This window comes from Saccopteryx bilineata, chromosome 4 (genome assembly GCF_036850765.1).
Source record: "Saccopteryx bilineata isolate mSacBil1 chromosome 4, mSacBil1_pri_phased_curated, whole genome shotgun sequence".
NCBI classification, from domain to species: Eukaryota; Metazoa; Chordata; class Mammalia; order Chiroptera; family Emballonuridae; genus Saccopteryx; species Saccopteryx bilineata.
In genome coordinates this window covers 124,184,548-124,210,313 of record NC_089493.1, presented here as the reverse complement: position 1 = coordinate 124,210,313, position 25,766 = coordinate 124,184,548, and the positions used below count along the sequence as shown (strand labels likewise).

At 41.3% G+C, this 25,766-nt stretch overlaps 2 protein-coding genes across 7 annotated transcripts in view; one reads left to right on the top strand and one right to left on the bottom strand.

The window, feature by feature from the left end:
• The window catches only part of GEMIN2 (gem nuclear organelle associated protein 2), a 28,136-nt gene extending 21,635 nt beyond the window's left edge, over positions 1-6,501 (top strand). For all 4 annotated transcript variants that reach the window (XM_066277904.1, XM_066277902.1, XM_066277903.1 and 1 more), the window contains 2 exons: positions 112-170; positions 6,191-6,501. In XM_066277904.1, coding sequence (XP_066134001.1) covers positions 112-125 — 14 coding nt within the window. In that variant the 3' untranslated portion in view covers positions 126-170; positions 6,191-6,501. The remainder of the gene's footprint in view (positions 1-111; positions 171-6,190) is intronic.
• Positions 1-25,766, bottom strand: part of TRAPPC6B (trafficking protein particle complex subunit 6B) — a 57,703-nt gene that overhangs the window by 11,745 nt on the left and 20,192 nt on the right. Inside the window, exon 6 of one of the 3 annotated variants that reach the window (XM_066277908.1) lies at positions 8,637-8,671. The exons of 1 other annotated variant lie outside the window; for it this stretch is intronic. In XM_066277908.1, coding sequence (XP_066134005.1) covers positions 8,652-8,671 — 20 coding nt within the window. In that variant the 3' untranslated portion in view covers positions 8,637-8,651. Of the gene's footprint in view, positions 1-8,636; positions 8,672-21,995; positions 24,430-25,766 lie in introns of those variants that run through there. One more of the 3 variants, XM_066277909.1, reaches the window with a different exon arrangement.

Genomic DNA, 25,766 nt, shown 5'->3' with positions numbered 1-25,766 from the left:
ATTACCACATGATTTTTACTGTCATCTAATAAAAATGTTTCCAAAATATTAGGGGGGAACATTACATTTGAGTTCTGCCACATGTGGCTTCCTACTTTTTTCTTTTTTTAGAACAACAAAGATGATGAGAGGATTCCTGCTTTGAATTTATTAATCTGCTTGGTTAGCAGGTAAGTAATCTTTGGCTTCTTGCTTTGTCATAGTATTATCAATGGTGGTGGAGAGTATTATTTACATTTTACAGTAGAGAAAATTGAGGGGTAATATAATATATATATATCATAGTTCTCTTAGTGCTTCCCTATAAATAATGCTACAGTGAAGATCCTTAGACATAGAGCTCCATTATTTCCTGAGGTTAAATTCCTAGAAATAAGTCAAAGGGCAAGCGCAGGCTTTTGGAGACACATTCTGAGAAATGCATCATTAAGCAATTTCATCATTGTGGAAACATCATAGAGGGTAGTCATACAAACCTAGATATATAGCCTACTGCATACCTAGGCTATATGGTATACAGCTTGAGTGTTCCAACTCAATGTTCTATCCACTGCACCACCACATGTCAGGCTGTCTCATGTTTTTACTGTTAGTTTTGTTTTGGTAGCTTTAAGGCAATAACTGCTAATTCATAGCAATACCTACTCAAATGAATGGAATCCTTTTCAAACAGGATCCAATAGCTACCTTAATTATTTTACCAATGATTATTTTTTAAGCTTATTATTAAGATTTTCAAGCACATACAAACGTAGTAAAAAATCCCTCCCAGATGAATTCATCACCCATGTTCGATAATTATTAACTGTTCACCAGGGTGTTTCATTTATTCCTTCTCTTTTGTTCATGTATTTTAAGGGCATTTTTCTTCCTTTAGTATGTATCAAAGCGATGAGAGCTTTTTAAAAACATGATTATAATACTAGTACAACACCTGATAAATTTAATAACTCAGTATCATCTGATGTCTCATCCATGTTTCCTATTCTCTGTCTCAAAAATGTCTTTTAATTATGAATTGTTTAAAACTAAGATGCACTTATTGCATTTGTTTGATGTCTCTTAAGTTTCCTCATCAACCCCCTTGGTTTTTGTGGGGTTTTTTTGTCATTTGTTGAAAATTTGACTTGTAAAATTTCACATTTTGGTTTTGACAACTAAATCTTCATGGGTTATATTTAATGTATTTATATAGCCTCTGTATTTTCTATAAACTGGTAGGTAGGTCTAGCAGCTTGATTACATATTATTTTTTGACAAGACTCCATGGATGCTGTTGTATTACATCAGGAAGCACACGAGTCTAGTTATCCCATGTTTAGTGTTGATAAAGTTGATCATTGTGTTCAGGTAAAGTCCATACGTTTTTACCTGTTGGTTTTGTCAGCCATCGAAGATTATTGCATAGATCCATTATTTCATTAGGATGCTAAAATGCTGGTTTTTCTATTTCTCTATAGCTAGAAGTTTTTTCTACAAACCAACTTCCCTTCAACAATTTAGTTACCCTAAAAATACAGCCTCCCGCCTGACCTGTGGTGGTGCAGTGGATAAAGCGTCGACCTGGAAATGCTGAGGTCACCGGTTTGAAACCCTGGCTTGCCTGGTCAAGGCACATATGGGAGTTGATGCTTCCTGCTCCTCCCCCCTTCTCTCTCTCTGTCTCTTTCTCCTCTTTCTCCCTCTCTGTCTCTCTCCTCTCTAAAAATGAATATTAAAATAAAAAAAGTGGCCATTAAAAAAAAAATACAGCCTCCCCCACCCCAACCCAAAATAAGGATACATGCTAGATTCTTTTCCTTTATTTACTGACTTTTGGAATAATGAAGTTCTGGCCTAGCAATCCCAAAAGATGACAGATAAGGTTGTTTCTGTTTTGGATTATTGTTTTCAATTTAGGGGTTTTAAAATTTGATATATTGCAATCCATTGCAGTCATTTTTTTTTTTTTTTTTTTGATGCATCAATGGCCAATCGGGAGCCCTTCAGGTCAATTCCTTTGTTTTTTGTTTTATAATCCTAGTGGTTTTTTATAGTTTTACTTTCTGTTTTGGCAAAATGATTCATATGCATCTTGAACAATTCTGGATCTGGATCAAGAATTAGTCTTTTCGCCCTGGCCGGTTGGCTCAGCGGTAGAGCGTCGGCCTAGCGTGCGGAGGACCCGGGTTCGATTCTCGGCCAGGGCACATAGGAGAAGCGCCCATTTGCTTCTCCACCCCTCCGCCGCGCTTTCCTCTCTGTCTCTCTCTTCCCCTCCCGCAGCCAAGGCTCCATTGGAGCAAAGATGGCCCGGGCGCTGGGGATGGCTCTGTGGCCTCTGCCCCAGGCGCTAGAGTGGCTCTGGTCGCAACATGGCGACGCCCAGGATGGGCAGATTATCGCCCCCTGGTGGGCAGAGCGTCGCCCCTGGTGGGCGTGCCGGGTGGATCCCGGTCGGGCGCATGCGGGAGTCTGTCTGACTGTCTCTCCCCGTTTCCAGCTTCAGAAAAAATGAAAAAAAAAAAAAAAAAAAAAAAAAAAGAATTAGTCTTTTCTCCTGGGAATCCTGGAGAATTCTTTTCAAGTAAGATGGAATTTACAATCCACAATTTTGACGTTAGGGAACTAGTTATTACTAGTTTGGTCACTGCATTAAGTCCTTTTCAGTGAACAGAGCTAGAAACCACATGTTTTTTAGAAAGAGATAAAAGTTCAAATTGATATTCCAGTTTTAATTTAAGATTATGTGATTTTTTCTTTTTCTTTTCTCCTATGCTGAAAATGTTGGTTTCTAACAATATTAACAATTATGGCTTTTACCAGTAGTATGCACATAACAGTTTTAGAATAAAAATACTACCAGTGTCTCTGACAGTAAAAATCCTTAAGTAATTTTAAAATTTCTTTGCAGTTTTTTTCTCCCTGGTATATCTTTCTGGAAACCTGTATCAGAACACCATGTTTAAGGTCACTTGAAATTATTCTGTGTGGTTATGCCACCAACTTGATATATAGGACACTTCATTTTGTGGAGTCTGATTCATGATTTTCTTTTTTATTTCATCTTGTTTTATAACTACATAAAATATTTACATTGTTCCAAAGGTAAAACTATAATTCAGGGTACATTTGGAGTATTTCAGAATCCATCTTTCTCTTCTCTAACCTCTTTGCTCTCTTCTGTAGTATCCATTTTATTTTTTTTATTTTTTGTTTTGTTTTGTATTTTTTTACAGAGAGAGTTAGATAGGGACAGACAGACAGGAACGGAGAGAGATGAGAAGCATCAATCATCAGCTTTTCATTGTGACACCTTAGTTGTTCATTGACTGCCCTCTCATATGTGCCCTGACTGTGGGACTACAGCAGACCGAGTAACCCTTTGCTCAAGGCAGTGACCTTGGGTCCAAGCTGGTGAGCTTTTTGCTCAAACCAGATGAGCCCGCACTCAAGCTGGCGAGCTCGGGGTCTCGAACCTAGGTCCTCCGCATCCCAGTCCGATATTCTATCTACTGTGCCACTGCCTGGTCAGGCTGTAGTATCCATTTTATTATTTTTGGTTTATCCTTCCACTCTTTTTTTCTTTTTTTTTTTTTTTTTTAGCCAGAGAGAGAGACAGGGACAGACAGGCAGGAAGGGAGAGAGATGAGAAGCATCAATTCTTTGTTGCGGCACCTTAGTTGTTCATTGATTGCTTTCTCATATGTGCCTTGACGGGGGAGGGGGGCTATAGCAGAGCGAGTGACCCCTTGTTCAAGCCAGCAACTTTGGGCTCAAGCCAGCGACCCTGCGCTCAAGCCCGATGAGCCCATGCTCAAGCCGGCAACCTCGGGGTTTCGAACCTGGATCCTTTGTGTCCTACTCTGATGCTCTATCCACTGCGCCACTGCCTGGTCTGGCATTCCACTCATTATTTTTAAAACTATAAGCAAATATATATATATCTGCATTCCTACACATGCTTACAAAAAAGGTAGCACACCATACTAAACATACCAATCTGTACTTTTTTTCCACTTAATAAACCCTGGAAATCACACTGTAGCAGTAGATATTGTCCTCATTCCTTTGTTGTAAAAGCTTTATAGTCTTCCACTGTATAAATGATGTACTGTAGTTTATTCAATTAGTCCCCTTACTGATGGAGACATTTGGATTGCTTGCAGTCTTCTGCTATTATTATTAGTGGTGCTGCATTAGTATCTTTAAGCATGAATTCAATTATTTCTTTCTCTTTTTTTTTAATAAATTTTTATTAATGGTAATGGGATGACATTAATAAATCAGGGTACATATATTCAAAGAAAACATGTCTAGGTTATTTTGTCATTAAATTATGTTGCGTACCCCTCGCCCAAAGTCAGATTGTCCTCCGCCACCCTCTATCTAGTTCTCTGTGCCCCTCCCCCTCCCCCTAACTCTCTCCCTCCCTCCCTCCCATGTCCTCTCTCCCCCCACCCCTGGTAACCACCACACTCTTGTCCATGTCTCTTAGTCTCATTTTTTATGTTCCACCAATGTATGGAATCATGTAGTTCTTGTTTTTTTCTGATTTACTTATTTCACTCCTTATAATGTTATCAAGATCCCACCATTTTGCTGTAAATGATCTGATGTCATCATTTCTTATGGCTGAGTAGTATTCCATAGTGTATATGTGCCACATCTTCTTTATCCAGTCTTCTATTGAAGGGCTTTTTGGTTGTTTCCATGTCTTGGCCACTGTGAAAAGTGCTGCATTGAACATGGGGCTACATGTGTCTTCACGTATCAATGTTTCTGAGGTTTTGGGGTATATACCCAGTAGAGGGATTGCTGGGTCATAAGGTAGTTCTATTTTCAGTTTTTTGAGGAACCACCATACTTTCCTCCATAATGGTTGTACTACTTTACAGTCCCACCAACAGTGAATGAGGGTTCCTTTTTCTCCACAGCCTCTCCAACATTTGCTATTACCCGTCTTGTTGATAATAGCTAATCTAACAGGGGTGAGGTGGTATCTCATTGTAGTTTTGATTTGCATTTCTCAAATAACTAATGAAGCTGAGCATCTTTTCATATATCTGTTGGCCATTTGTATCTCTTCCTGGGAGAAGTGTCTGTTCATGTCCTCTTCCCATTTTTTTATGGGATTGTTTGTTTGTTGTTGAGTTTTATGAGTTCTTTGTAAATTTTGGATATTAGGCCCTTATCTGAGCTGTTGTTTGTAAATATCATTTCCCATTTAGTTGGCTGTCTGTTTATTTTTATATCAGTTTCTCTTGCTGAGCAAAAACTTTTTATTCTGATGTAGTCCCATTCATTTATCTTTGCCTTCACTTCTCTTACCATTGGAGTCAAGTTCATAAAATGTTCTTTAAAACCCAGGTCCATGATTTTAGTACCTATGTCTTCTTCTATGTACTTTATTGTTTCAGGTCTTATATTTAGGTCTTTGATCCATTTTGAATTAATTTTAGTACACGGGGACAGGCTATAGTCGAGTTTCATTCTTTTGCATGTGGCTTTCCAGTTTTCCCAACACCATTTGTTGAAGAGGCTTTCTTTTCTCCATTGTATGTTGTTGGCCCCTTTATCAAAGATTATTTGACCATATATATGTGGTTTTATTTCTGGGCTTTCTATTCTGTTCCATTGGTCTGAGTGTCTATTTTTCTGCCAATACCATGCTGTTTTGATTATCGTGGCCCTATAATATAGTTTAAAGTCAGGAATTGTAATGCCCCCAGCTTCATTCTTTTTCCTTAGGATTGTTTTGGCTATTCGGGGTTTTTTATAGTTCCATATAAATCTGATGATTTTTTGTTCCATTTCTTTAAAAAATCTCATAGGGATTTTGATGGGAATTGCATTAAATTTATATATTGCTTTGGGTAATATGGCCATTTTGATTATATTTATTCTTCCTATCCAAGAACAAGGAATATTTTTCCATCTCATTGTATCTTTTTCGATTTCCCTTAATAATGCTTTGTAATTTTCATTATATAGGTCCTTTACATTCTTTGTTATGTTTATTCCTAGGTATTTTATTTTTTTTGTTGCAATCGTGAAGGGGATTGTTTTTTTGAGTTCGTTTTCTAATATTTCATTGTTGGCATATAGAAAGGCTATGGACTTTTGTATGTTAATTTTGTATCCTGCGACCTTACTGTATTGGTTTATTGTTTCTAATAATCTTTTTGTGGATCAATTATTTCTTTACTAGGTATTTTGACCAACGTGATTTAGCTGATGAGCCATCTTGATGTAGACGATCTCTTAGGGATAGAAGATACTTTTGATAAAGGCTGCCTGTCTCAGGAAGCACAATGCCAACATGTGCAGACTGCATCACATCTTCAACATTATGTAAAGGATCTTTTCTTAACCTATGTAACTCAAGTTGATATGCAGAAGATAGAGTATATAGATTTGAATATCTGCAGTATCTCTGGATAATCCCATCTAATTTCTGATGAACAGTTTTAAAGTTTTCAATAACCATGCGCAAAACTACAATGAAATTTTACAAATGTTCTTGGTGCTGCTTCATTGTTTATTTACATATATACACATAAAGTTTTATTGAAAGTGTGTTTTGGTTACTAAAATTTTGTTTCACTCTTGAACAAGACAATGGAGAAAGGTTGGAATTTTTAAAAATCTAGCCCTGGCTCAGTGGATAGAGCATCGGCCTGGAGTGCAGATGTCCCAGGTTTGATCCCCAGTCAGCGCAATCAAGAGACACAACCAGTTGCTTCTCTTCCTCTCTCGCAGCCAGTGGCTCCACTGGTTTGAGTATCGGCCTCAGGCACTGAGGAGAGCTCTGTTGATTCAAGCACTGGCCCCAGATGGAGGTTGCTAGGTGGATCCCTGTTGAGGTACATGTGGGAATCTGCCTCACTATCTCCCCTCCTCTCACTTAAAAAGAAATTAATCTAGGCATGCTCCCTTTCCCAGGAGTATTCCTGTGCCTTTTCCCTCCCCCACAAGTGTGTATCTCCTAAACTCTGAAGGACCCCACAAGATTTGCAACCAGGGAAGCAATGGGCAGTGGCATCTCATCCTGGACTAGCACCCTAAACCTGTCTCCAAGGCCTCCTCTTCTCTGACTTTTCAGTGAGCCAACAACAGCCCCACCTAAGCTTTCTCCTGTTGCTTCTATCCTTGTATCACTATTCCCAGCTTTAATAAATGTATTCTCAAAATAAAATACATATATATATATAGACTTTTAATTTTTCTGTCAAATCTTCTGTTCATATATAACAGGTAGAACTGTTGTCTACTTTTTTTTTTTAATTTTTCTGAAGTTGGAAACAGGGAGGCAGTCAGACAGACTCCCGCATGTGCCCGACCGGGATCCACCCGGCATGCCCACCAAGGGGCGATGCTCTGCTGCAACCAGAGCAATTCTAGCGCCTGAGGCAGAGGCCATAGAGCCATCCTCAGCGCCCAGGCCAACTTTGCTCCAATGGAACCTTGGCTGTGGGAGGGGAAGAGAGAGACAGAGAGGAAGGAGAGGGGGAGGGGTGGAGGAGCAGATGGGCGCTTCTCCTGTGTGCCCTGGCCGGGAATTGAACCTGGGACTCCTGCAAGCCAGGCCGACGCTCTACCACTGAGACAACCGGCCAGGGCCCTTTTGTCTACTTTTAAGCAACAGAAGGTTCTAGTAGTAATGGTTCTTCAAATAGGGATTAAAAAAATTTTTTTTTTAATTTTATTTATTCATTTTTAGAGAGGAGAGAGAGAGGGAGAGAGAGGAGAGAGAGAGAGAGAGAGAGGAGGGGGGCGGAGCTGGAAGCATCAACTCCCATATGTGCCTTGACCAGGCAAGCCCAGGGTTTTGAACCGGTGACCTCAGCATTTCCAGGTCGACGCTTTATCCACTGTGCCACCACAGGTCAGGCAGGGATTTATTTTTTTATAGAGTGCAAAGTGTAGGGGAGCTGGTGGCTACCAGATTGGTTCAGTTACCAGTGGTTGGCAAACTCATTAGTCAACAGAGCCAAATATCAACAGAATAAAAATCAAAATTTCTTTTGAGAGCCAAATTTTTTTAACTTAAACTATATAGGTAGGAACATTCCTTATCAAGGTAACGCCCACACATGGTATTTTGTGGAAGAGCCACACTCAAGGGGCCAAAGAGCCACATGTGGCTTACGAGCCGAGGTTTGCCGACCACTGAGTCAGTCCATGATACCAAGATCTCTGATTCTTTTGGTCTTTCACTCATGGTAATAAGGTGGACACTGTACTTCAAGGCTATGGGACTATTTCTTAACAGGAAAAGGGAGAAGGAGGCAGAGCCTTTAGTATCTGATTCTCATACAACTAACAAAACCACAGAATTCCACAGCCAACTGTATTCATCTTTTGGTGACAGTGTATTCGATGATCACCTCTGGTTCAAAGAAAGGTCAAGAAATGAAACTGTAAGCCTTTCCAGACTTTCTAATAGAGATATAAAAGGAAAAGGGGATTAGGAATGAGATCAGGGAGCCAATAATTTTGCCACTAGTTAAAAATACAGCCTTACCAGGTGGTGGCGCAGTAGATAAAGCATTGGACTGGATGCCGAGGACCCAGGTTTGAGACCCCAGGTTGCCAGCTTGAGCGCGGGCTCATCTGGTTTGAGCAAAGCTCACCAGCTTGGACGCAAGGTTACTGGCTCGTGCAAGGGGTTACTCAGTCTGCTGAAGGCCTGCGGTCGGCACATAAGAGAAAGCAATCAATGAACAACTAAGGTGTTGCAATGCGCAATGAAAAACTAATGATTGATGCTTCTCATATCTTTGTTCCTGTCTGTCCCTTTGACTCTCTCTGTCTCTAAAAAAAAAAAAAAGCCCTGGCCGGTTGGCTCAGTGGTAGAGTGTCGGCCTGGCGTGCAGGAGTCCCGGGTTCAATTCCCGGCCAGGGCACACAGGAGAAGCACCCATCTCCTTCTCCACCCCTTCCCCTCTCCTTCCTCTCTGTCTCTCTCTTCCCCTCCCGCAGCCAAGGCTCCATTGGAGCAAAGTTGGCCCAGGCGCTGAGGATGGCTGTATGGCCTCTGCCTCAAGCGCTAGAATGGCTGTGGATGCAACAGAGCAGTGCCCCAGATGGGTAGAGCATCGCCCCCTGGTGGGCATGCCGGGTGGATCCCGGTCGGGCGCATGCGGGAGTCTGTCTGCCTCTCCATTTCCAACTTCAGAAAAATACAAAAAAAATAAACTCACAGAAAAACAACAACAACAAAAAAATACAGATATAACTTACATTTGAGTCTTTTCTATTATGTCTTCAGAAAGCTGGTTTTTAAATGTCAGTTTAATAGTTCAACTTTAATTTAAGCATTCTCTCATTGTTGGATATCTAATCTGTTTTCAGTGTTAATCCAATATAGAAAATGCTACTGTATCTTCACATACATTATTTTTTGCTTTCTTTGGTCAGAGTTCCCAGAGTATAGTTGTAATTCTTAAGAGTCTCATCAGTTAACATTGCATCTAAAAACTTGAACACTTGAACTAACCGAGATTTTAAAATTAGGAATTTCAATTTCTCATAATTCTGTGTAAGAAGTTTAGGGCTAGTGCAGCAATTCTATAGTATCATACATGTCTTGGGCTGCATCAAGATTTTTCTTCTATCAGTTTTGGTGTGTAGCTTTCATCTTTTCAGTCGTGATATGGATATTTTGTCTGTTGCCTCACATCTGTATTCCAGAAAGGGTAAAAAGGCACCATCCCTTCTTCTTGTCTATGTCAGAGGAGCATTATAAGAAACCTTCAACTTATATGTTGTTTGCTAGAGTTATAACATTTTCTAATTATAAAGGAAGTTGGACATGATGAGGTTTAGCTGAGCACACTGCCAATCCTATCAAAAATAGTGCTCTGGTAGAAAAGAAGGAAGAGTGGATACTGGATAGGTAGCCAGCAGTACCTATTATAAAGAGTTTAGGTTTCCAACTTGGTCCAAGATGGTGACAGAGAAGGCAGACGTTCCAAATACTGCCTCCCAGAACCAAATTGGATTACAACTTAATTTAAGAAAAATCATCTTGAAAAACAAACTTTGGACTAAATGAAGAAACCACACCAAGACTGGAGACTCAGTAGAACTGGTCCGGTCTGTGGGAAGACCACACCTCAGGGTCTCAGAGGACATACCCACCAGACTTCTGGGTCCACAACCTACAAAGGTCTGTGAAAACAGCCTGGACAGACTGACACCTGGGACCTAGGGATGGAGCCATACCCACCACCCTTCCTAATCCCTGAATTGCTGTAGGCTCTAGACTCTACCAGAGGTTTTCTCAGTGGCCGAGCCCAACAAGCAGCCATCAGACAGAGGCTGCAGGAGGCAGGACTCGGGAAACGTTGGCCTTTTAAGTGGACCTTCCCCCAGGTTCAGTGTGGGTAAAAGACAACCTAGCTGTGCAGCTTGGTATTTCCATGTGCACCTGGGCTCACCAGAGGAAGGCACAAACTCTGGATTGCTTATAGCTCCAAGAAGGTTGCTGAGGGCCAGTCACAGGCAGTGTCTCCCACTGGTGTGTGCTGAGTTCCTGCCAGGGAGGCCCAGGGCTGGTACACCAGTGGCCAGCTACAGAGAGCATCGGTTCAAGACCTAACAACCCTTGCTAGAGTGGTATCCTAAAGAAAAGCTCCTCACACTGGACCCAGCTGAGGCAAGTTCCACTATCTGTGATCAGCACCAGTACAGCAACTCATGTGCATTGGATAGGGTGGAGCTTCACAGTCTGCTGGCCTGGGTGCTAGATATCCTGCCCTGCTGGACTAGATTCCAATGGGGGAAGGGAGAGAAGCTTGGAGCATGAACATTTAAAGTTTGGGTCCTGCCTGACCTGTGGTGGCACAGTGGATAAAGCATCAACCTGGAACGCTGAGGTTGCCGGTTCAAAACCCTGGGCTTGCCCTGTCAAGGCACAAATGGGAGTTGATGTTTCCTGCTCTTCCCCACCCCCTGCACACACACACACACACACACACACACACACACACACACTCTCTCTCTCTCTCTCTCTCTCTCTCTCTCTTTTCTCTAAAATAAATAAATTTTTAAAAAAACTTTGAATACCCTATTAAAAAACAACAACCTTTGAATATACTATTAAAAATAAATAAATAAAAAGTTTGGGTCCCTGTGGGCCTATGGTTGGGTCTGGTTGAGGAGCTTAGCTACTTTCTTGGGGGCACAGTCAGCACCAGGAGTGGACTTGCTCAGTCTTCCTCCTTGAGACCAGGGTCTCACCAGCTGTAAGAACTTCTGCAGATGGGACTGTCGACCCCCCTCAATCTGAATCCTATGCTCACCTTGCTGCGGAAAAATAAATTTTGAGTATCCAGCAGTGGCTGAAGGATTAGGTTCTGGATTAGGGGCCACATTCCCTGTACTGAGCTCCTGACCAAGAGACCGCTGAAGTAGGGGGTCACACTAACATTTAATTCCCAACTTCAGCTGCCCTAACCAAACATGCTTACAATCTGTAGAGGAGTTGGCTGGGTCAGGCCAGTCTGAGCCTACACTACAGTCTTTCTACAGAAGACTCTGACGGAAGACCAGGCAGCTGAAAGAGGAGTAGGTGCAGCTGAAATGTGGAGACAAATCTTACAGAGCTTGGGGCTTTCACAGAGCTAATGTCATCTCTAAGCATGAGGAAGTTGATCCTTATACACATGTTGGCACCCCACATACTACCCAGGCTTAGAAAATGCTGACACAGTAAAAAGAGCAGTCCCTGCAGACAGGTAGCCCATAGAAGGTTACAAACAATGACTGATGTCAACCCAAGATCTAGAACCAACACCTCAAGTAGTGGGTGGCAGACAGCACCAACGCTAGAATGAGCTAGCTACACAAGCAGAATGCCCAAAAGAGGAGTCTAACAGGCACCAGACACTGGACAATAAATATGCCCAACAGGACAGACATTGCACAGTAGGTAATATACATGATCAAGGTTGACCCTTAGAGCCAGCCAGTGTGAAAGGATGACTGTACCCATGAAAGGACCAACTGCGTTCAGTAGTCACAACAGGGTGGAAACTAGTACCCTCAAGAAGCATTTCTAGAGCAAGAAAACAAGTGGCCTGGAGGTTAGTACCACCGAGCCCATCTTCCTCATAAAGACAGCACAAAAATTTCAAAGGCAGACAGAACTACCTACTACACAGACAAAATGGTCTGATAAAGAAATGTGACCCAAATGAATCAACAAGAGAAATCCCCAGAAAACAAACTGAATGAAATAAAAGTAACCGAACTATCAGATGCACAGTTTAAAATGATTTTTTAGATGCTCTGAATATTAGAGCAATGATGGATGGTCATAATAAGTACCTAAACAAAAAGATAGCAAGTATCAATAAGAACAATGAAATCATAAAAAAGAGCCAGTTAGAAATGACAAATACAATATCAGAAATGAAGACTGCACTAGAAGGAATAAACAGCAAGCTTTTAATAATAAACAGCAGAGGATTGAACGATTGATTTAGGAGACAAGATAAACATAAGCACAGAAGCAGAGCAGCAAAATGAAGAGTTGCAAAAAGACTGAGGAAACTCTAAGGAAGCTCTGTGACAACATGAAGAGAAACAACATCTGCATCATAGGGGTTCCTTAAGGAGAAGAGAACAAACAAGGGATAGAGAACCAGTTTGAAGAAATCATAGCTGAAAATTTGCAACCAAAAAAAATTGCCTAAAATGATGAAAGAAAGTCACACAAGTTTGCCTGACCTGTGGTGGCGCAGTGGATAAAGCAACAACCTGGAATGCTGAGGTCACCGGTTCAAAAACCTGGGCTTGCCCGGTCAAGGCACATATAGGAGTTGATGCTTCCTGCTCCTCCCTACCCCTTCTCCCTCTCTCTCTCTCTCTCACTCTCTCTCCTCTCTAAAAAAAAAAAATTAATAAAAGAAAATAAAATAAAAAAAAATTAAAAAAAAAAAAAAAGAAAGTCACACAAGTTCAAGAAGCACAGAGAATCCCATTAAAGAGGAACCCAACAAGGCCTACACTAAGACACATCATAATTAAAATGCCAAAATTAAAAGCTGCAGGACAGCTGGTGCCAGTTGGCTCAGTAGTAGTGCATCGGCTGGGCACGTGGAAGTCCCGGGTTTGATTCCTGGCCAGGGCACACAGAATAAGCACCTATCTGTTTCTTTCTCTGCCCATTCTCCTTTCTCTCACTCTCTTCCCTTCCTGCAGCCAGGCTGCATTGGAGCAAAGTTGGCCCAGGTGCTGAGAATGGCTCCATGGCCTCTGCCTCAGGTGCCAGAATGGCTTCAGTTGCAACAGAGCAAGGGCCCCAGATGGGCAGAGCATTGCTCCCTAGTGAGCATGCCGGGTGGATCTCAGTGGGGTGCATGTGGGAGTCTGTCTCTGCCTCACCGAATCTCACTTCAGAAAACATACCAAAAAAAAAATGCTGCAAGAGAAGAGAAATTAATTACCTACAGAATAGCCCCCATAAAAATGACATCCAACTTTTCAACAGAAACACTTGAGGCCAGATGGGATTTGCAAGAAATATTCAGTGTGATGTAAAACAAGAACCTACAACCAAGATGATTTTATCCAGCAAGGCAATTGTTTAAAATTGAAGGAGAAATGCCTGGCCAGGTGGTGGCTCTGTGGATGGAGCGTCAGACTGGGATGCGGACCAGGTTCGAGACCCCTAGCTTGCCAGCTTGAGCGCGGGCTCATCTGGTTTGAGCAAAAAGCTCACCAGCTTGGACCAAAGGTCACTGGCTTGAGCAAGGGATTACTTGGTCTGCTGAAGGCCTGCAGTCAAGGCACATATGAGAAAGCATCAATGAACAACTAAAGTGTTGCAACGAAAAACTGATGATTGATGATTCTCATCTCTCTCCATTCCTGTCTATCTGTCCCTCTCTCTGATTCTCTATCCCTGAAAAAAAATTTTTTTTATAAACTGAAGGAGAAATAAAAAGCTTCCCAGATTAAAAAAAAAAAAAGTCAAGGAATTCATTACAACCAAATCAGTACTGTAAAAAAGTGTTAAAGGGCCTATTGTAAAGAGAGCAAAGGGAAAAAAATCAAGAAAAAGATTATAGATTGAAAGAAAAAAATGGCAATAAATACATATCAATAATAACCTTAAATATAAATGGATTAAATGCCCCAATCAAAAGACACAGGGTAGCAGCATGGATTTAAAAAAAGGACCCATACATATGTTGTCTACAAGAGTTCCACCTCAGAACAAAAGATATACACAGACTGAAAGTAAAGGGATGGAAAAAAGTATTTCATGAAAATGAAAATTAAAAAAAAGGTGGGGTATCAATACTTTTATCAGACAAAATAACCTTTAAAACAAAGGCTATATTAAGGGATAAAAAAGGTCACTACATAATGATAAAGGGAGCAATCCAACAGGAAGATATAATCATTGTAAATATTACATTTATGCACCTAATATAGAAGCACCTAAGTATGTAAAGCAGATTTTAATGGGCATAAAAGGCAAGATCGACAGCAATACATTAATAATAGGGGGTTTTCATACTCCACTAAAATCATTGGACAAAGCCCTGGCCGGTTGGCTCAGTGGTAGAGCGTCGTGCAGAAGTCCCGGGTTCGATTCCCGGCCAGGGCACACAGGAGAAGCGCTCATCTGCTTCTTCACCCCTCCCCCTCTCCTTTCTCTCTGTCTCTCTCTTCCCCTCCCGCAGCCGAGGCTCCATTGGAGCAGCGATTGGCCTGGGCGCTGAGGATGGCTCTGTGGCCTCTGCCTCAGGTGCTGGAATGGCTCTGATTGCGGCAGAGCAACGCCCCAAGATGAGCAGAGCATCGCCCCCTGGTGGGCGTGCTGGCCCGATCCGGCGCATGCGGGAGTCTGTCTGACTGCCTCGCCGTTTCCAACTTCAGAGAAATACAAAAGAAAAAATAAAAATAAAAAACAGCGCCTTAAATGATACATTAGATTACTGCATTTAATTGACATTTTTAGAAACTTTCACCCCAAAGCAGCAAAATATACATTCTTTTCAAGTGCTCATGGTACATTCTCTAGGACAGACCACATGTTAGTACACAGAACAAGACTCAATAAATTTAAGAAGAATGAAATCATATGAAGCATCTTCTCTGATCACAATGGCATGAAACTAGAAATCAACTACAATAGAAAAACTAAAAAACAGTCAAACAGTTGGAGGCTAATAAGCATGTTATAAAACAATGAATGGGTTAATAAGGAGATCAAGGGAGAAACCAAATTTCCTAGAAATAAATGAAAATGAACATATAACAACTCTGAATCTATGGAACAGAGTAAAAGCAGTCCTGAGAAGGAAGTTCATGGCATTATAGGCATACTTTAAGAAACAAGAAAAAGCTCAAATAAACAACCTAACTCTCTTTAAAAACTAGAAAATGAACAACAAATAAAGCCCAGAGAAAGTAGAAGGAAGGAAATTGTGGTAGAAAGGCTATAAACTGACAAAATCCTTACAGCCTAGGGCTTAGTTTAAAACTAAGCTCTTCTCCAGCTTTCTAATACTAAGATCTTCCACCACCCTTCTCAAAACTAAGCTTTTCCCCACAGCCTTGACTGTTGCATGATGTGGGGTGGTGCACTCTTATGAGGAATCCCATTTATGCCTCAGATAAGTGGCTTTGTATCAGAGACTTCCTTATTTGTATATTGGCTTAAAGGCTTTAATTGTCTATGCCAGGGGTAGTCAACCTTTTTATACCTACTGCCCACTTTTGTATCTCTGTTAGTAGTAAAATTTTCTAACCACCCACCAGTTCCACAATAATGGTGATTTATAAAGTAGGGAAGTAACTTTATTTTATAAAATTTATAAAGCAGAGTTACAGCAAGTTAAAGCATATAATAATAATTACCAAGTACTTTATGTCAGATTTTCGCTAAGTTTGGCAGAATAAAATTTTTTTTTTTCATTTTTCTGAAGCTGGAAACAGGGAGAGACAGTCAGACAGACTCCCGCATGCGCCCGACCGGGATCCACCTGGCACGCCCACCAGGGGCGACGCTCTGCCCACCAGGGGGCGATGCTCTGCCCATCCTGGGCGTCGCCATGTTGCAACCAGAGCCACTCTAGCGCCTGAGGCAGAGGCCACAGAGCCATCCCCAGCGCCCGGGCCATCTTTGCTCCAATGGAGCCTTGGCTGCGGGAGGGGAAGAGAGAGACAGAGAGGAAAGCGCGGCGGAGGGGTGGAGAAGCAAATGGGCGCTTCTCCTGTGTGCCCTGGCCGGGAATCGAACCCGGGTCCTCCGCACGCTAGGCCGACACTCTACCGCTGAGCCAACCGGCCAGGGCATAAATATTTATAAAACAACTTACTATAGTTAAATCTATCTTTTTATTTATACTTTGGTTGCTCTGCTACCGCCCATCATGAAAGCTGGAATGCCCACTAGTGGGCAGTAGGGACCAGGTTGACTACCACTGGTCTACGCTATATAATAAACAAGACCGGAGACTCTCTATCTCTGATCTTGCCATCAGCATTGCAGAGGCCTCCTGATCCCATCCTCTTTTCTCAGTGAGTCTGTTTTCTTAATTCGGTGCCATTCTCCCTCAGGACCTGGAATTAATAGCCACGCTGGTTCATGGCAGGAAATAATAAAGATCAAAGCAGATACAAATACATGGAGGCTAAAAAACCAATTCAAAAGACCATGAAACCAAGTGCTGGTTCTTTGTAAAGGTAAACAAGATTGATGAACCATTAACCAGACTCATCAAGAAAAGAAGAAAGAGGATTCAAATAAATAAAATCAGAAATGAAAGTGGAGAAGTAACAACTGACACTGCAGAAATACAAAGGATTGTAAGAAAGTACTATGAAGATCTATATGCCAAGAAATTGGACAACCTAGGCAAAATGGATAAATTCCTAGAAACATACAATCTTCCAAAACTCAGGAAGAATCAGAAAACCTAACCCTGTGATGGCAAACCTTTTTATAAAAACTGCCCACTTTTGCAGTGCTGGTCAACCTGGTCCCTCTGGGGCATTCCAGCTTTCATGGTGGGCGGTAGTGGAGCAACCAAATGGTGCTGCGATTGGCCCACCATGAAAGCTGGAATGCCCACTAGTGGGTGGGAGGGACCAGGTTGACCAGCACTGCAAAAGGGGGTGGTTTTTATAAAAATGGTTCACCATCACAGACCTAAACTGACCGATTGTAACAAATGAAATTGAAACAGTTATCAAAACCTCCCAGCAAACAAAAGTCCTGGACCAGATGGCTTCACAGGCAAATTTTACCAAATATTCAAAGAAGAACTAACACTTATCCTTCTCAAGCTATTTCAAAAAATTCAAGAGGAAGAAAGACTTCCAAGCTCCTTTCTGAGGCAAGCATGATCCTCTTTCCAAAAGCAGGTAAAGACACTACAGAGAAAGAAAGCTACAGGCCAATATCCCTGATGAACATAGCTGTTAAAATTCTCAACAAGATATTAGCAAACCAGATTCAGCAATACATCAAAAAGATCATACATCATGATTCAGTGGGATTCATTCCAGGGAATAAAGACTGGTACAACATTCACAAATAATGAATGTGATTCATCACATAAACAAAAGGAAGGACAAAAATCACATGAGTATATCAATAGATGCAGAAAAAGCATTTAATAAAATCCAGCACCCACTTATGATCAAAACTGTCAGCAAAGTGAGAATACAGGGAACATACGTCACACAATAAAGGCCATTTATGACAATCCCACAGCCAACATCATACTCAATAGGCAAAAATTAAAAGCAATCCCCTTAAGATCAGGAACAAGGCAGGGCTGCCCCCTTTCACCACTCTTATTCAACATAGTCCTGGAAGTCCTAGCCACAGCAATCAGACAACAAGATGAAATAAAAGGCATTCAAATTGGAAAAGAAGTAAAATTATTATTATTTGCTGATGACATGATACTTTAAATAGAAAACCCTAAAGTCTCAGTCAAAAAACTACTAAACCTGATAAGAGAATTTGGCAAGGTGGCAGGATATAAAATATTCAGAAATCAGTGGCACTTTTATACATCAACAGTAAGCTGTCTGAAAGAGAAATTAAGGAAACAGTCCCCTTCATTATTGCAACAAAAAGAATAAAGTACTTAGAATAAATTTAACCAAGGAGTTAAAAGACTTGTACTTGGAAAATTATAAGACATTGAAAAATGAAATCAAGGAAAATACAAACAAGTTGAAACATGTACTGTGTTCATGGACAGGAAGAATAATCATTAAAATGTGTATACTACCCAAAGCAATTTATAAGTCCCACGCAATTCCTATTGAAATACCAATGGCATACTTCAAAGATATAGAACAAATATTCCAAAAATTTATATGAAACCAAAAAAGAACATGCATGGCCTCAGCAATTTTGAAAATGAAGAATAAAATGGGAGGAATTACACTTCCTGACATCAAGTTATACTACAAGGCCATTGTAATCAAAACAGGTTGGTACTGGTATAAGAACTGGCATACAGCTCAATGGAACAGAACAGAGAACCCAGAAATAAACCCACACCTTTATGGTCAATTGATATTTGATAGAGGAAGGAAGACCATACAATGGAGTTAAAACAGCCTCTTTAATAAATGGTGTTGGTAAAATTGGACAGGTACATCCAAAAAAATGAAACTATACCACCAAATCACACCATTCTCAAAAATAAACTTAAAAGTGATAAAAGACTTAAATGTAAGTTGCAAAAGCATAAACATCTTAGAAAAAACATAATAAACTCGACTATATCTCTTGTAGCAATATTTTGCCGAGTTATCTCCATGGGCAAATGAAATAAAGGACAAAATAAACAAATGGGACTATATCAAACTAAAAAGCTTTGCACAGCAAAAGACACCATGTACAAAATAGAAAGACAACCCACACAATGGGAGAACATACTCACCAACACATCTGATAGGGGTTAATAACCGAAATTTATAAAGAACTTATAAAACTCAACAGCAGGAAGATAAACAATCCACTTAAAAAATGGGCAAAAGAACTGAATAGACACTTCTCCAAAGAGGACATACAGATGTCCAAACAGGCATATGGAAAAATATTCACCATTACTAATCATCAGAGAAATGCAAGTTAAAACCACAATGAGATTCCACCTCACACCTGTCAGAATGGCCCTCATTAACAAATCAACACATAGTTAAGTGCTGACAAGGGTGTGGAGAAAAGGAAACCCTCCTCACTGCTGCTGGGAATGCAGACTTGTGCAGACACTGTGGAAAACAGTATGGCGTTTTCTCAAAAAATAAAAAATGGACTGCCTTTTGACCTACTTTTAGGAATATATCCTAAGAATACCAAATCACTGATTCAAAAAAAGGTATGGCCTGACCAGGCGGTGGCGCAGTGGATAGAGCGTTGGACTGGGATGAGGAAGGACCCAGGTTTGAGACCCCGAGGTCGCCAGCTTGAGCGCGGGCTCATCTGGTGTGAGCAAAAAGCTCACCAGCTTGGACCCAAGGTCGCTGACTCGAGCAAGGGGTTACTCAGTCTGCTGAAGGCCCACGGTCAAGGCACATATGAGAAAAGCAATCAATGAACAACTAAGGTGTTGCAACGAAAAACTGATGATTGATGCTTCTCATCTCTTTCCGTTCCTGTCTATCTGTCCCTGTCTATCCCTCTCTCTGACTCTTGCTCTGTCTCTGAAATAAATAAAAGTTAAAAAAAAAAAGGTATGCACCCCCATGTTTATTGAAGCATTGTTTAAAATAGCCAAGATCTGAAAACAGCCCAAGTGTCTGTCAGTGGACGAGTGGATTAAAAAGCTGCGGTACAAGCCCTGGCCGGTTGGCTCAGTGGTAAGAGTGTTGGCCTGGCATGCAGGAGTCCCGGGTTCGATTCCCAGCCAGGGCACACAGGAGAAGCGCCCATCTGCTTCTCCACCCCTCCCCCTCTCCTTCCTCTCTGTCTCTCTCTTCCCCTCCCAAAGCCAAGGCTCCATTGGAGCAAAGTTGGCCCGGGCGCTGAGGATGGCTCCATGGCCTCTACCTCAGGCGCTAGAATGGCTCTGGTTGCAGCAGAGCATTGACCCCTGGTGGGCATGCTGGGTGGATCCCAGTTGGGCGCATGCGGGCGTCTGCCTCCCCGTTTCTAACTTCAGAAAAATACAAAAAAAAAAAAAAAAAAAAAAAAAAAAAAAAAAAAGCTGTGGCACATATACACAGCCTTGAAAAAGGAAATCTTACCTTTTCGGATGACATGGATGGACCTGGAGATCACTATGCTAAGTGAAATAAGCCAGGCACAGAAAGAAAAAAAAATCATATGATCTCAAACTTATTTGTGAAATCTAATGAATAAAGTGAACTGAGGAATGGATTAGAGGCAGAGGTGGGGTCACAGGGAGCAGAGAGATAGCTGGCAGAGAGAAGGGGGATGAGGAGAAGGGATCAGAAAAGGTGAAGGGAGTAGTGAAACTCTATATACCTAACACAGATACAGATCACAGGACAGGAATTCCAAGAGGGAAGAGGGGGAGGGGATTAAGGTGAGGGGGGCAAAGTGGGTGTAATGGGGGACACAGGGCTGGGGAGTGAGTGTGTTATATTGAGTGACACTTGAATCCATGTTAGCACAATAAATTAAAATTAATAAAAATAGAGTTTAGGTTTCCAACCTATACCACAACTAGCTATATTACAGCCTTGCATTTTTTGTTGATTTTATGCTGGGAGAAGAGGGAGGGTGCCTGGGGGTTGATTTGATAGAACTAAAATGTCTATTATTGTTCTAATTACATTTCTTGCGTAACTAGTGTCTGAACATGTAGTTATGTACTCTACTTACACAGAATAAAATTCCTGAGAACTAGATAGCATAAAAAAGAAGGCAATTTCCCATGTGCTGAAAACAAGTGATGTAGGCCTGACCTGTGGTGGCGCAGTGGATAAAGCGTTGACCTGGAAATGCTGAGGTCGCCGATTCGAAACCCTGGGCTTGCCTGGTCAAGGCACATATGGGAGTTGATGCTTCCAGCTCCTCCCCACCTTCTCTCTCTGTCTTTCTTTCTCTCTATCCCTTTCTCTCTCCTCTCTAAAATGAATAAAATAAAAAAAAATTAAAGAAAGTAGTTTAAAAAAAAAAACAAGTGGTGTAAGAAATAACCTGAATGCAGTTACATCTCTATTTTCTAGGAAGCTGGAGAATCTCAAATAGGTAATTGAGAACCCATTTTCTAGTGATTAAACTTGGCATAAGTATATTTTTCAGGAATGTTGAAAAATAAAAGGGACAGATATTTTAAGCCACTAATGTAATAAAAATAAAGTGTGCTGACTATCAGTATAGCCATACAGTTTATCAAAGCATACAAATTAAAAGTATCTTCTGGTTTTAATGAGAAATTGAAGAGAAAAAGTTCCCCAACTCTTGACAGAAATAGAAACTTCTAAGTTTGTTGAGAAATTACACATTTTAAGCATAGATTTTAGAAGTTATTTTTAAAACAATAGCTTAATCAGGTCTGTGGAAGAGTGACAGAGTAAATTAGATTGTACCTGTATTTTTTTGTTCACATACATACAAGATACATTACTTCTTTTGGTAAGGAGGATATTATACATTTATTAAATTGTGATGGTACTTTTTTTTAAATTGTATTCATTTCTATTTTTAAAAAATAAGATTATTTTATCTGTGCCTCTTAGCAGAATAAACCAATGAGAAGCTTACTTATATTAAAATAAATTCAGATGATCAATTCTACTATCTGGGGACAGAGAGAAAAGTCTGACTTTTACAAATTATGGAACAGTCACCTTGACTTATGTCCATACCACAATTATATTTTGCTTCGTACGTTACCAACTCCCACGAAATTTCTAAAACAAATGTTTCCCAAATTGTCCTAGAATGTTGATTTATTTTGGTGTTAGTGTTTTTTTCAATTTTATTTATTTTTTATTTTTTTTAGAGAGAAAGACTGACAGGGACAGACAGGAAGAGAGAATAAAGAATCATTAACTCATAGTTGCAGCACTTTATTCATTGATAGCTTTCTTATACAGTGGCACCTTGAGATACGAGTAAACTAACATGAATTTTTAAGATACAAGCTGTGACTTGGTCCGTATTTTTGTTCGAGATCCAAGCGAAGTTCTGAGATACGAGTCGTGATTCGGGAAGCTGCCACTAGTTGGCGCATTGCTACACGGGTTCAGTATCAGCAGCACAACACCAGCACCTCATTCTTATGTGTTACCCGCAGAATCAAGTTGACTCTCATGCTCTGTACTCGTTCTTGCATCACTTTTGCATTTTTTACTAACTTTCTTTGTGTGCTATCATGGGGCTGAAGAAAGTGAGTGTAAAGGACAGTGGTGAGAAGAAAAGAATGATGTCGACAGAAGCAAGAAATAATAGAAAAACATGAGCGTGGTGTATGAGTGATTGAACTGGCAAGGCTGTACAACCGCAATACATCTACAATTTGTACCATCCTTAAACAAAAGGATGCCATCAAAAGCGCAAATCCACTTGATCAGGTGGTGGCGCAGTGGATAGAGCGTCGGACTGGGATGCAGAAGACCCAGGATCGAGACCCCAAGGTCACCAGCTTGAGCGCGGGCTCATCTGGTTTGAGCAAAAGCTCACCAGCTTGGACCCAAGGTCAATGGCTTGAGCAAGGGGTTACTCGGTCTGCTGAAGGCCCGTGGTCAAGGCACATAGGAGAAAGCAATCAATGAACAACTAAGATGTCACAACGAAAAACTGATGATTGATGCTTCTCATCTCTCTCCGGTCCTGTCTGTCTGTCCCTATCTATCCTTCTCTCTGACTCTCTCTCTCTGTCTCTGTAAAAAAAAAAAAGGCGCGCTGGACTGCGCAGTGGATAGAGCATGGGACTGGGATGCAGAGGACTCAGGTTCGAGATCCCAAGGTCACCAGCTTGAATGCGGACTCACCTGGTTTGAGCAAAGTCCCACCAGCTTGAACCCAAGGTCGCTGGCTCCAGCAAGGGGTCACTTGGTCTGTTGAAGGCCCGCGGTCAAGGCACATATGAAAAAGCAATCAATGAACAACTAAGGTGTTGCAACGCGCAATGAAAAACTAATGATTGATGCTTCTCATCTCTCTCCATTCCTGTCTGTCTGTCCCTGTCTATCCCTCTCTCTGACTCACTCTCTGTCTCTGTAAAAAATAAATTTTAAAAAAAGCGCAAATCCAGCGAAAGGAACTACAATTCTGTCCCAATTAAGGACAAATATCCATGAAGAAATGGAGAAGCTTCTGCTGGTCTGGGTGAAAGAGAAAGAGCTGGCAGGAGATACAGTGACAGAGACTATAATATGCGAAAATGCACGTATTATTTACGGTGACTTGAAGAAGAAAGAACCATGAACCCCAAAAGAGGCAGAAGATACATTTAAGGCAAATCACGGCTGGTTTGAAAATTTCAAGAAGAAATCTGGCATCCATTCGGTGGTGAGGCATGGTGAAGCTGTGAGTGCTGACTTTAAGGCAGCTGAGAAGTACATCACACGTTTTGCTGCACTTATCGCAAAGGAAGGCTACATCCCCCAACAAGTCTTCAACTGTGATGAAACAGGATTGTTTTGGAAAAAAATGCCCCGGAGGACTTTCATCACCACATAGGAGAAGGAGCTGCCAGGCCATAAACCCATGGAGGACCGTCTGACCCTTGCATTGTGTGCAAATGCTAGCAGTGACTGTAAAGTAAAGCCACTGCTAGTGTATCATTCTGAAAATCCATGAGTCTTTAAGACTCACAAGATTCTTAAAGAAAAACTGCAGGCACGCCAATGCTAGGGCATGGGTTATGTGGCAGTTTTTTATTGAATGGGTAAATTTCGTCTTTGGTCCTGCAGTGAAGAAATATCTTCAAGAAAATAAACTCCTATTGAAAGCATTACTAATCCTTGATAATGCTCCAGCCCACCCACCTGGTCTTGCAGATGATATTCTCAGTGAGTTCAAATTCATGAAAGTCCTCTACCTCCCACCCAACATGACTTCAATCTTGCAACCTATGGATCAGCAGGTCATTTCCAACTTTAAAAAGCTTTACACAAAGCACTTGTTCTGCTGCTGCTTTTGAGGTGACTGAGAATACAATTCTAACCCTTCGAGAGTTTTGGAAAGATCACTACAACATCGTGATATGTTTACACATTATTGACTTGACATGGCAAGAAGTTACAAGAAGAACTTTGAACTCAGCATGGAAAAAGTTATGGCCTGATGTTGTTGCAGACAGGGACTTCAGAGGATTCAAACCAGAGACCGAGGTAGAAGCACTGGAGGAGATTCTGTCCCTCGGAAAGTTGATGGGTCTGGAGGTGGATGAGGGTGATGTAAACGAGCTCGTCAAGGAACATGAGGAGGAACTCTCACCTGATGAGTTGAAGGAGCTACAGATGATGCAACATATGGAGCTTCTGCAAGAGATTAGTAGTGAGGAGGAGGTAGAGTCGGAGGAAGTGATTTCTACAAGTGAAATTAAAGACATGCTGGCACTGTGGGAGAAGTGTTCAAGTTTCATTGAAAAGAAACACCCAGGAAAAGTTTCAACTGGTGGTTCTTCAGCACTTTTTAATGACACTTGTCACATTTCCATTACAGTTTAAAAGGCAGGCAAAAGCAAACCTCTTTGGATAGATTTTTATTCAAAAGTCCTGCAAGTAAAAGTGCCAAAAGTGCAGCCAAAAAGGCAAAAACAGGTGGTGATTAAATGAAAAATACGTAATGTTAAGTTTAAATTTAAGAAAGTGCATTTTTTTACAATTAAGTTTTTGTGATTTCATTTTAAGTAAAGAAAGTGCAATTTTAGTTAGTTTTGTTTTAAAGTAAAGAAAATGCAATTTAGTTTATATTTAGTGTTAAGAAAGGTGCAGTTTTGGCCCTGGCCGGTTGGCTCAGTGGTACAGCGTTGGCCTGGCATGCAGGAGTCCTGGGTTCTATTCCCAGCCAGGGCACACAGGAGAAGCGCCCATCTGCTTCTCTACCCCTCCCCCTCTCCTTCTTCTCTGTCTCTCTCTTCCCCTCCCGCAGCCAAGGCTCCATTGGAGCAATGTTGGCCCGGGCACTGGGGATGGCTCTGTGGCCTCTGCCTCATGCGCTAGAATGGCTCTGGTTGCAACAGAGCAACACCCCAGATGGGCAGAGCATCGCCCCCTGCTGGGCGTGCCGGGTGGATCCCAGTTGGGCGCATGCAGGAGTCTGTCTGACTGCCTTCCCGTTTCCAACTTCAGAAAAATACAAAAAAAAAAAAAAAAAAGTGCAGTTTTAGTTTACATGTCTGCAGTGCTTGCATCCCTTCCTCCCTCCCTCTTCCTCCATTCACCTCCATTAGCTGCACTCGTCTGTCCCCAAGGTAAGAATACAGTACTAAATAACACTTTTTTCTTTTACATCTTATATTTTTTTATGCATTGGTAAAGTATACATGTGTGTTTCTTAATTAAAATCCTGTGTTTTTTCATAATTCAGGATGGTTTGGGGATGTTTCACAGGGCTGGAACGGATTAAATCTATTTCAGTTATTTTAAATGGGAGAAATTTGTTTAATATAAGAGTTGACTGACTTACGAGCTCTGTTACTGAACGAATTAAACTTGTATCTCAAGGTACCACTGTACATACCTTGACCAGGGGTCTCCAGCTAAGCCAGTGACCCCTTGCTCAAGCCAGTGACCTTGCGCTTCCAGCCAGCAACCATTGGGCTCAAACCAGCCACCGTGGGATCATATCTATGATCCCATGCTCAAGCCAGCGA